The sequence below is a fragment of the Protomyctophum parallelum genome (assembly GCF_964188405.1).
Source record: "Protomyctophum parallelum genome assembly, chromosome: 18".
Classification (NCBI taxonomy): Eukaryota; Metazoa; Chordata; class Actinopteri; order Myctophiformes; family Myctophidae; genus Protomyctophum; species Protomyctophum parallelum.
The window spans coordinates 34,969,880-34,982,729 of NC_139716.1; the positions used below are offsets into that span (position 1 = coordinate 34,969,880).

Consider the following 12,850-nt stretch of genomic DNA (forward strand, 5'->3'; position numbering starts at 1 on the left):
AAACAGTGTTCAAATTAAAAAAGAGCAAACGTGGCAGATCTACAAGCTCAAAATGCACTGCTTCGCATCACATTTCAAGCTTGTGGATCTGCTACTTTTGATGCACTCGTGTGACGCTGCAGTATGATCACGTAGTGTGATCATTTACAACAACAACAAATGGAGATAAGAGGTAACGGCCACCGATCGGTGATCGGCCAAATGACTCGATCGGTGATCGGCAATTATATATACTATATATCTGAATGACTTTTATATATTATAATACTACTATAATAGTATAATCAGAGATTAAAATAGGGTGCATTTTGCATCCCAAAACGCAGTTTATAGTTAAGGGGCCATTAGCTTTAGTTATAATAATCATTTCTTCTTCTGTTTTCTACATGAAGATAACCACATTATAACCATATAAAATTAAATGGGAGTTAAATGCTGCAATTTGTAAAAAAATAAACTAAATATGACTCCTAATGTCGTTGAAGTGGGACTCATAAAATGTCCCTGGGACTCATCTAAAAGACCATCCCTGCATCCCGGGACATTGAAAACCTATTTACATCACTGTATAATATCATTTTGCATCTTTGTGACAGGCCTAAACATTCTCCCCTTCCTCCCCACACACACACAGGAACAGATTTGATGGGTTTTGACTTTTGACATATAATAATTGTGGAAATATTCAAATTCTCCCCTTGCACAAAAGGTCGGTACGGGCTGATCGTGAGAAAAACAATCAGTGGTCGGTCCAAAAAACCTGATCGGGGGCATCTCTGGTTATAGTAATAATGTCCGTTTGAAAGCAGGGCCACCCCAACCAAACACTCCACTGGACAGATCTGCAAACTAAACAAAGTTGACTGGCTGAATAATACCCAAAAGTTCAGCCGAGGACATTATATCCACTTTAATACCTTAATACTGACAAACCAACTAGTGTTAAACCGTCTTTAATACACTTTATGAGACATTTATTGAGACTAAATAGGACAGCGCTGCACTCTGTCACTTGTTAATAGCCTGGAAAAAATCTCTCGCTTGAGATCCGCCTGTTGTATATCGTCGGTGGCGGGCAGACACCTCTTATATGTCCATAACTCCATATGTCACTTAACGTGCTACATCATCATCGTACAAGAGTGTCACACAAAATTTGTGAAAATAGCCGATCTACAAGCTCACAACGTGTTGCAACGCGACACGTTGTGAGCTTGTAGATCGGCCATTTTCACTATTTCTGAAAATTGTCGTTCGGTTTCCTGAAACGCAATGATTTTGGAGGTGTGAGGTTTCCACCCGACAGCGGCGATATTTTAAAGGTTTTTTTTATGACTGGGTTACTGTCCATGTGCCACACTACACAGGGTTGCACACACGGTACAGTACACTTTGTGACCTTAAAAGGTAAAAACAACATCACTAATGGTCCATAAAATACAGCGCTCTAGTATCGTGTTTGATCTGAAAAGAAAAGAAACCGAGGGTAAAAGCATTTTTCGGTGTTAACTGGTGGTACTTGAGCCACTTGAGCCTAGTTTATACTGGGTTGTACGACGGTATCACATGACCAAAATAGCCAATCTACTTTCATCAGTGGTGGAAAAAGTATTCACACGTTAAGTACTACTTACTTAAGTACTGTAAACGTGTCTAACCAGCTCAGTGGCCTTGTTAATAATAATAATAATAATAATCTTTATTGTCCCGAAGGATATTTGTCTTCACAATCTGTTCAACAGTTCAACACCCACATCAAACATCAAAAACAACACAGAGCACATAGCACCAAGACAAAAACAAAAAACAAAAAACAAAACATGAGTTCCCCACTGTGTACAGAACCATCCTATCGGCGGGGCAGTTTGTTTAATGCCGCGATGGCTGAGGGGACAAAACTCCTACTAAAACGGACCTTTTTCCAGGGCAAGGTCCTGTATCTTTGTCCAGATGGCATGAGGTTAAAGAAACGATACAGAGGATGATCAGTGTCATTTGATATCGAGAGTGCTAGTCGTGTGATGGCGTTATTGTTCATATCAGAAAGTGTGGGTGTAGGAAGTCCGATGATTTTGGAAGCAATACGGGTGATACTGAAAAGTTTGTTCCTGTTAGGCATGGACAGTATGGTGTAGAAACATGCAGAACAGTACAACAGAACGGGTTGAATAATGCTTTTGTACAGTAATAGCAAAAGATGAGGAGCAACAGATAGTGATCTTAATTTACGGATTACATGGAGTCTTTGCTGAAAGGGATTGATGTAATGTGTTGATCAAACCTAAGTCTATTGTCCAGTGTGAGTCCAAGATATGTGAAGCTGTCTACCTGTTCTATTGTTTTACCATTAATGAGGAGTGGGTTAAGTCCAGTGTGGGTTGTTGTTTCAAAGACCAGTTCTTTTGTTTTGACCACATTCAACTCTAGATAGTTGTCAGTGCACCACTAGAGTATCCGCCCTGAAACTGGGAGGTTGGGGTTCGATCCCCGGCCGGGTCATACCAAAGACTGTAAAAATGGGACCCGGGCCAGTGCCTCCCTGCTTAGCACTCAGCACCAAGGTTTGGATTGTGGGGTTAGATCAACTACAAATGATTCCCGAGCGCGGCACGGCTGCAGCTTACCGCTCCAAGAGATGGGTCAAATGCGGAGAAAGGATATATTGCATACAGCAATGTATGGCTTACAATGTATGTGACAAATAGTAGGACTTTAACCTTTTAATCAGCACTGTGCTGTAGAATTACTTTGTTGCAAACTCTGGAATTACAAATGAGTAAAAGTATAAATGTTATCCAAATGTACTTAAAGCTTCAAATGTTTTTTTCCTTTTTTTTAAGCTTTGGAAAATAGCAGATATACAAGCTGTGGACCAGCTACTTTCAAATGGCCTGAAAGTATATAGGGCTGAAGTGGTCAATGTTTTGTAATAATAATAATAATAATCAAAATCTACAAAGTAAATTAAAGTTGTCAAATAATTGTAGTGGAGAAAAAAGTACAATATTTCCCTCTGAGATGTAGTGGAGTAGAAGTAAAAGTATTGCAATTTGGAAATACTCCAGTAAAGTACAATTATCTCATAAATGTATTGTGAAGCCATCATAAACGGTAATTAAAAAGGTAAATGATACATTTAGTGCCTTTAACCAAGCTGAACTACTGAACAGAGAGGCAACCCAGAGATGTAATTGAGCTGCAGCACCATCTTGTGGACACACAGTAGACCTACAGACTGCCTGGTTAAAATAGTAAGTAAGTACATTGTATTTGTAGAGTACCTTTCACAGACACCAGAGTCACAAAGTGCTTCACAACAGTACAAGCAAAACATGTTAACAACTAGAACTGCACTCTGTCGAGTGCATACTTGCTTGTTGCACACTAGTAGGCCATAAATGGCCAACTAGTGCGCAAGCAGAGTGCGCAAGTCCTTTCGACCGCTGTAAACTGTCAAATCTCAGTATCTCTGTGAAGGAACGTTTGAAATGTATAATTTTTAGATGTAACTATTTGCTACCTACCTACTTTATGCATATAAACACCTAGTATTATTAAGTATGATTCAAGTTTCTATCTATATAAGTTTGGGTGAAGAGCTAGTCATACATATACACACCACGTACTCTGGTCCCAGCAGATCAGGCACAACTTGCTATTTTATTTTTACTGATTATGTATATAGTATACATATGACTAGCTCTAAATGATGACGTAAGAGATATGGTCATTTGTGGCCGTTTGGTCCCAGCAAAGCAGGCATATACTATATAGGCATATACTATATATAGTATATATATAGTATATAGGCATATACTATATACTATATAGAGTGTGTAGTTGTAAGTTGATTAGCGGTATACTGTGGTTACTTTGCGCCAAAAACCGTGACAGCTGTCCCGCCATTTGATGTTTTGCTGTCACGGTTTTTGGCGCAAAGTAACCACAGTATACCGCTAATCAACTTACAACTACACACTTTATACAGTATAGAGTATAGAGTATATATGTATACGTAAATAGTATATGCCTATATACTATATATATACTATATATATTTCTTACGTCATCATTTAGAGCTAGTCATACGTATACTATATACATAATCAGTAAAAATAAAATAGCAAATTGTGCCTGATCTGCTGGGACCAGTGGTGTGTATATGTATGACTAGCTCTTAATGATGACGTAAGAAATATATATAGTATATATATAGTATATAGGCATATACTATATACGTATACATATATACTCTATACTCTATACTGTATAAAGTGTGTAGTTGTAAGTTGATTAGCGGTATACTGTGGTTACTTTGCGCCAAAAACCGTGACAGCTGTCCCGCCATTTGATGTTTATGCAAGAAAACAGCAAATCTGTGCCTGGTTTGCTGGGACCAAATGACCACAAATGACCATATTTCTTACGTCATCATTAAGAGCTAGTCATACATATACACACCACGTACTCTGGTCCCAGCAGATCAGGCACAATTTGCTATTTTATTTTTACTGATTATGTATATAGTATACATATGACTAGCTCTAAATGATGACGTAAGAAATATATATAGTATATAGGCATATACTATATACGTATACATATATACTCTATACTCTATACTGTATAAAGTGTGTAGTTGTAAGTTAATTAGCGGTATACTGTGGTTACTTTGCGCCAAAAACCGTGACAGCTGTACCGCCATTTGATGTTTATGCAAGAAAACAGCAAATCTGTGCCTGGTTTGCTGGGACCAAATGACCACAAATTACCATATTTCTTAGGTCATCATTAAGAGCTAGTCATACATATACACACCACGTACTCTGGTCCCAGCAGATCAGGCACAATTTGCTATTTTATTTTTACTGATTATGTATATAGTATACGTATGACTAGCTCTAAATGATGACGTAAGAAATATGATATATCATTTGTGGTCATTTGGTCCCAGCAAAAAAGATTGTATGTTTTTCTGCATAAACATCGAATGGCGGGACAGCTGTCACGGCGGAAGAGACCGGGCGAAAACATTACTTGCGCGCTCTGCTTGCGCAAGTAATAAAACAATACAGCAACTATACAGAGAGAGAGAGAGAGAGAGAACAATCGGCACTGGAGAAAATCAAGAAATATTTGCCGGCTGCTGAGATAAATAAATACCTGCACGACGAAGGAGTGCAGTCCGTGGCACACTGCGTCAGGCGTGTAGAGCTGTGCGAACACCACCGCGTGCGTGGCCGTCTTCCCCAGGTTGCCCACCCAGAACTTGGCAGCCTCGAAGTCTGGGGAGTTGATGACAAATTCCTACAGGGTAGAGGGACACGTTATCACAAGTCTGGGGAGTTGATGACAAATTCCTACAGGGATCATACCTGTGTGCTTGGAGGATTGTACCTGTGTGCTAGGATCATACCTGTCTGCTAGGAGGACCGTACCGGTGTGCTATGAGTATTGTACCTGTGTGCTAGGAGGATCGTACCTGTGTGCTAGGATCATACCTGTGTGCTAGGAGGATTGTACCTGTGTGCTAGGAGGATTGTACCCGTGTGTGCTAGGAGGATTGTACCTGTGTGCTAGGAGGATTGTACCTGTGTGCTAGGAGGATTGTACCTGTGTGCTAGGACCATACCTGTGTGCTAGGAGGATTGTACCTGTGTGATAGGAGGATTGTACCTGTGTGCTAGGAGGATTGTACCTGTGTGCTAGGAGGATTGTACCTGTGTGCTAGGATCATACCTGTGTGCTAGGGTAATAGGTAGCGGTGGTTCTCATTGCTCTGGTGTTGCTGCCGTGACTCAGCTCGGTCAGAGCAAAACACCCATAGACCTGGACACAGAAAAACAGCTCAGTCAGCAAATTTGTATTTAGTTTTAAATCATAGTGTTTTGAATACCTTTCACTTCGTTTTAGTCACCTGGAATGTTTTACTAGTCTAATTTTAGTCAACTAAATATCATAATATTTTTGTCGATTTTAAACTAGAATTTTGGCGGGTCATAATGGCTGATTCGACACTCTTCTACATTGCCAATCTACAAGCTCACAACGCGTCGCAGCGAGGTTGTGCATGATAGTAATGCTTACCTTCATGTCTTCTGTGTCTTGCACAAACTTCCTGTGTCTCTCTGAGCCCGAGTTGGCAACCGTCTGACCGAACATCTGGAGAAGAACACAGGAGAGGAGCGTGTTATGTACATGTTTTATTTAACCCATTCTGACCTGAGATCAGATTCATACGAGGTTTCCGCCGGACACACACTGGTCTGATGAACCCATTCTGACCTGAGATCAGATTCTAAAAATGTCAGTCGTTCTTCGATTTTTCAAAAAATAGCAGACCTACAAGCTCGTATCGCGCCACTCGGTGGCGCGATATGAGCTTGTAGATCTGCTATTTTTCAATAGCTAAAGCACGACATGATGCCAACACCAAAATGGGTGCCCGGTCAGAATGGGTTAAGAGAGGACAGTGTGGAGAGAGACAGGAAATCAAAGGCAGAGAGGGGAAAGACCTGCGACAAAATGCAGTCAGATTCAAACCCAGGTCCAGTATTTCTTCCAAGTCGGGCCGAAACCTTGTATGTCCAAAAAAAAAACACTAACAAAAACATTACTTACTTACTGTTGATCTAATGGATCTGTGTATTTATTATTCAGTCACAAGCTCTTTGATGCTTCATTGGTTACATATTTATAAAAGCCACAGACACAAATAAAGCTCTACATTTTGAGCATTCCATTATAGGCCAATCTTTAAGCGATAAGCTTGTACATTGGCAATATTCGTTACTTTTGTGTGAAACTGCCCTACAACCAAGTATAAAAGTGCATGAATTTCAAAAAAGAAAAGAAAAAAGAAAAACATTAAAGATTAAATATGCAGATGCAAGGTTTCTGTATCACAGCAGTGATATGGTTTGTTTGTGCACTAACTGGCAGAGGCACCAGGCACCCTGAAGTGCCTGTATTTATAAATTGCCACACCATAATTACTTCCTATTTGCTAATGACATGCTAATGACTCATATCTACGAGTGATAATGCTCTTGGGACTTTAGGGTAAGTGCTTTACTGACACACTAAACACAGTAAAAGGTGCCAACCAAAAGTGCTTCTTCAGAGTGATACCATTAAAGAAGTAATTATTTCAATCGTTCTATAAAGAACCCATGATGACCACTTAAACCCTATATGTACAACATCGACCATTGTCTCCCAGGACTCTTCTATGTACTGTATACTCTGTACTTTCCTTTTCATCCTCTACATAAATCTCTTTGTCTAAAATAGCACATCTACAAGCTCAGATCTAAACATTTCTCAGTGTGTACCCAGCCTTGGCCTTGTGAAAAGAGGACTGGCCTTGAACAAGAGATAAAGAACGGATACTGGATATCTAGGATTCATAATCATGCTGATCCAGAATCAACCGTACGTGCCGCGCCCCACACACACAAACACACACACAGACCGGTGGTTCTCAACCTGTGGGGTATAGAGTGCAGTGATGCGGAAGATTTATTTTCAAGGTGCGAGTTACAAACAGATTCCAACATAAAAAAAAAAGAAAAATAAGTCTCACTTTGAATCATCATCATAATTAATTTTTCAGTCGAGATCATGGATTTGACAATGCCACGCCAGACTTTCCGGTCCTTCATTGCCATCCCCAGTTCCTGCTTACTGATGCATGTGTCCCTAGCGATGACATCAGGGAACAACAGTTTTCTACCTCTGGTCTGCTTTGAGGCAGGATTCCAGAGAAGGAAAGATATATGTATATGTATAACCTCATTGTCAGCTCTGTAGCAGTGGCCGGCTCTTCTGGATCGGACTAGTGAAGAAACACGGGGAAGGTTGCCGTATATTATATTAGTCGATGGGTGGCTCTTCCAAGAGTGATTTTGCGCTCTCATTAGAAGGCGGGTGTAAGTGCCACTGAAAATTCAAACTGAGGAGTGCCAGTACTAATCTGCCCAGGGTATGTATTTTCTGGTCTGGTTTCCAGGCTCATTGGCACATATGAACTCACCCCTTTACTGAGGAAGTACTTGGCCACCAGGCTCCAGTCATACATGCCCAGACAGTCGGTGAAGATGAGCGCCTTCAGCGGGTTGGACATCACCTCCTCCTGGGTCAGGAAGTCGTACCGGAACAGCTGCTTCACTCTGTGGACCAACCACGGGACGGGCCATTGTTAATAAGGGTCAATGACGGGCCTCCATCACTATGCCGTTTACGCACATATTTTTGCACATTTTCCACTTTGGCAGTTTTCTGAAAACACCCAAGTTTCTATGTCAGTGGTGCTCAAACTTTTTGTGCACGCGCGTATTACCTGAGGAAGGTGAGCTCCCTCATCTTCTCCATGGGTAGATCTTCTCCAGGCTGTGTGTGTGTGTGTGTGTGTGTGTGTGTGTTACCTGAGGAAGGTGAGCTCCCTCATCTTCTCCATGGGTAGATCTTCTCCAGGCTGTCGCGCGAAGATGGGATCGTTCTCCAACATCCTGAACACTCGTTGCTGAGTGTGAACACACACACACACACACACACACACACACACACACACACACACACACACACACACACACACACACACACACACACACACACACACACACACACACACACACACACACACACACACACAAACGTAAGTGATGCAAAGAGATTCGAGAGTCGAGGGGGGTATACAAGCTCACATTAGGTGTGAGCGTAACTTCTTGCCAGGGTGCAAGCTTGTACATTTCTGTTCATTTTTTAATCTTGAAAGTATTGGTAGGTTTTTTTATACAAATCAAATCAACTGGGGGTCTATTAGATTAGAGCAATGTTAACTCCATAGACACATACAGTAGAAAACAGAAATAGTACAGAAATGTCGGCACTCCATCTTTAATCCATTTTGGCCTGACCTTGAAATTTAAAAATATTCTTCTAAATCCTCCAGTTTTCTGAAATAAATATTTTCACGATTTTTCAAAAATAGCAGACCTACAAGCTATGAGCTTGTAGATCTGCTATTTTTCAATAGCTAAACTATAACATAATGTTTAAAACACCAAAAGGGGTTCCCCGTCCAGAATGGGTTCACATTATTCACCTTAAAGGCGCTGACGTCCTCTCCCTCCATCAGCAGCACCATGTCCTTCCAGCAGAACGATGCTCTCTTCCTGTACACGCCCAGGGCTCCTCCGCTGGGCAGCTCGGGGAGAACGGCGCCCCCTGCTGTTGTCTTCTTCTCCTCCTCCTCCTGCTGCTGCTCATACTTGGCCTCGGAGTGGCTGCTGGTGCTCATGGTGGATCCACTCACTGAATAAGGCACTTTGGGTTGACTTCTGATGGGGAAGAAGAGACACCTTCTACTGGCTGTCTGTGGTGGTACACCTCGAACACACGCCCGGCCCTGGCTGGAAACATTGTGGTTGCAAGGACTGACCTTCTGACCTTACAGCTACAGGACTCTGTCACAGTCATTACCAGGTGATTGAGAGATTATTTATTCTTTACTTACTCTGTATAAACATACTATTTTAACTAGTGATGCACCGAATATTCGGCCGCAGAAAACGTTCGGCAGAAAATGGCCAAGAATTTCCCTTTCGGTGCATCCCTAACGCCCACTATTAACTTAAAATCTACATCACAGGGTGCTATAAGGTCAGTATTATGCAGCCAGACATGTTTTTACCCTGCTGTAGTTTTTTTAAACGTCACAGGAGAACAAACTACAGAATCAGCCTATGTGGTGTCATGCCCCTATAGGGTATAGTAAGTAATAGGGTATAGTAGTTGCAGCCATTTTCTGGTTCCATGGTTCCTGCAGACCACATTGTGTTAAAAAAGAATTTAAGCCTAGAATCAAGCCATCCAGAATCCTGGTGAATCATGACCATAAAACACTTGATTCTGTGAAAACAAAAACTTTTGAATATTGAATTAAATGATATACTATATTTAATAAATACCCCCTGTTTTTCACAGAATCAAATGTTTCATGGTCATGAATGATTCACCAGGATCCTGGATGGCTTGATAAAGAGAAGTCGCCTCTTGTGTATTAAACACTGCCTAGTGCCTTCTACGACATGACAACTCTTGTGTATTAAATACTGCTAGTGCCTTTCTACGACATGACAACTCTTCACTCTTGTGTATTAAATACTGCCTAGTGAATTCCTACGACATGACAACTCTTGTGTATTAAACACTGCCTAGTGCCTACGACATGCAGTTTGCCGTAAGGTTTTACTTTGTGCACTGAATGCAATATATAATTCAACAACGTCCTAGTATTCAGTCAGAGTCTGATCAAAGTTCATATTTCACCCTCTCTGGTGAAAAAAAGACCATTGCAGATAAGAGAAACGAGCGATGAGCTATAATTAAATAACCAATGTATTAATCTAAACAGACAGACTACCTCTATATAACCACGTTAACGTAAACATGATTGTATGCATCTTCAAACTGCAGTGCACTTTAATATAAATAACAACTTATAATGTCCTCTGTTGGGGTTTAGTTCAGTACTTTGCTCAGGTTTAGATTGAGTCGCCTCATGCACTTTCAGAAGAGCGTTTTAATGGAATCAATAGAAATACAGTAAAACACTAAACAGCGGTAATAATTCATCATAATATAGATATATCTTACCTCCTGTGACCTGTGTTGTGTGTTGACTTTCCACCTAGATCTGTTCTGTGGCTGCGTGCGTCAACACAGCGTACGCCACTACACGTCTCAGCGCGGGGAATGGATCGATACGGGCTATCAAAATAAAAGCTCTTCTTCTTCTTCTTCTTCTTCTTCTTCTTCTTCTTCTTCTTTCCGGTTTTATGGCGGTTGGCAAACCTTTCAAGGTGCATTACCGCCACCAGCTGGACTGTGTAGTACTAGGGATTGTGCTGCAAACCAATAAAATAAACCAAAACTCCTACATTCTATTCACCAAGTGGATATTTCTTATGTACTTAGACTTAGTAATATAATGATATACTTTGCCTGCTTCTTTTCCTAGAAGACCTGACAATGTAAAATTCTGATGTTTAACCTTTTTCAACAGGCGATATAACTGATTCCTCTCACTACTTCCTACAATTAATGTAGAAGTACTGCACATGCACTATTGTTTCTTGTTCCTCTCTTCCACACTCCGTACTCTTGCTTAAGTTAAAGGAACTGCTCCACTCGTGTTTGCTTGGCCAGAATATCTACTCGCTCATTTCCTTCAACTCCAGAATGAGCTGGAAGTTGGAACCCACAGGAACCGTGTTACTATACCTTTGTTTCCTATTCTATACAAACTCATATGTACTTCACTAAGAAGGTCGATTCTACATGCAGATCTGCCTGACTTAATACTTTCCGGTGCAGAGAAGCCATCAGACGCAATAACAGTGTTATCAATTCCCTTCTCCTCTATCCACTGCAAGGCCAGAATTATTGCCACTATGCACTGGAAAAAAGTGTATTTGGACGGCTGGTGCAAGGAGAAGCTAAATATCATAACTGAAGTTGTGGACATTGAAGTGATCGGAGAGGACTAGGCATTGTCAGATCAGTTACACGACTTTTGGGAAATCGAATCCCTTGGAATCCACATGAAAGAAATGCATTCTGAGAAGGAAGACATGGCAGTGTATCCCAAGCCGTGAATACAACAGGCATATATAGCAGCCCAAACAAACCCAAACAAACATGTTTGGGTTTGGAAAATGCTCAATCAGGGATTGCCGAATGCACTTTAATGACTATAGTTGCACTTTATCAAGGGAATGTGTGCAATATCTCTGTTTTGTGTATGTGGGTGTTTTATGGTGTTTTTTCTTTGTCTGGTATTTGTATGCAGCTGTGACTCTGTCTCCAAGACAATTTTCTCCCAAGGGAGACAAATAAAGATAACCTTGACCTTGACCTTGATGTTTAAATGACTCCTAAACATTTTGCCAAACATCACACACTCTATATCCTCCTGGTGGAGACCTGTGCCCAGAAGGGCACTTTTTCTAGTTAATTTCTGCATCTCTTAGGGCCCATTTAACCGTAGGTTATAATGCATTTGGATGGCAAAAATGGCAGATCTGCAAGTTCAGTGTCTTGAATGAGATGTGCATATCCACGGCATGATGCAGAAGAAATGCCACTTGACAGTTTTCAAATCAGCCTCATGGTGGCGCTACAACAGGCCAAGTTGCGTCTCTCTCTCACACACACACACACACACACACACACACACACACACACACACACACACAAACACACACACACACACACACACACACACACACACACACACACACACACACACACACACACACACACACACCCTGTGCCAATGTTGTTTGATTTATTGTCATAGGCTACAGGAAAAACAAGCACAAATCAAATTTCCTATTCAGATTTATTTGAAACCAAAAATCCTCTCTCTCACACTGTCTTGTGCCTGTGTGCCAGTGGTTACATTCCCCTGTGCCAATGTTGGTTTGATTTAATTTCATTAGATGTCATACAAAACAAGCACAAATCAGATTTCCTATCCAGATTGGAGTCAGATTGGTTTTCTGCAGTGTGAACAAGGGTAAGGAATGTGATTAAAATCTAATAACAAATGTGTCCATGAGACACATTCCAATATGTAAAGGCCCCAAGACACATTCCAATATGTAAAGGCCCCAAAAATCTGATTTGAGCTGCTATAGTGAACATATTCATACAGAGAGAAACCAGGGGGGAGGGGGGGCTTGAGAGAGAGGGAGAGAGAGAGAGAAAGAGAGAGAGAGAGAGAGAGAGAGAGAGAGAGAGAGAGAGAGAGAGAAAGAGAGAGAGAGAGAGAGAGAGAGAGAGA

The 12,850-nt window shown here is 41.1% G+C and overlaps 1 protein-coding gene across 2 annotated transcripts in view; it reads right to left on the reverse strand.

The window, feature by feature from the left end:
- acox3 (acyl-CoA oxidase 3, pristanoyl) overlaps nt 1-10,732 on the reverse strand; it is a 51,886-nt gene extending 41,154 nt beyond the window's left edge. The window contains exons 1-7 of one of the 2 annotated variants that reach the window (XM_083788757.1): nt 10,660-10,732; nt 9,107-9,341; nt 8,427-8,524; nt 8,036-8,171; nt 6,088-6,162; nt 5,740-5,829; nt 5,164-5,307 (exon numbers count right to left, since the gene is read on the reverse strand). In XM_083788757.1, coding sequence (XP_083644883.1) covers nt 5,164-5,307; nt 5,740-5,829; nt 6,088-6,162; nt 8,036-8,171; nt 8,427-8,524; nt 9,107-9,301 — 738 coding nt within the window. In that variant the 5' untranslated portion in view covers nt 9,302-9,341; nt 10,660-10,732. Of the gene's footprint in view, nt 1-5,163; nt 5,308-5,739; nt 5,830-6,087; nt 6,163-8,035; nt 8,172-8,341; nt 8,377-8,426; nt 8,525-9,106; nt 9,342-10,659 lie in introns of those variants that run through there. The other variant, XM_083788758.1, reaches the window with a different exon arrangement.
- Nucleotides 10,733-12,850: the final 2,118 nt, after the last annotated feature.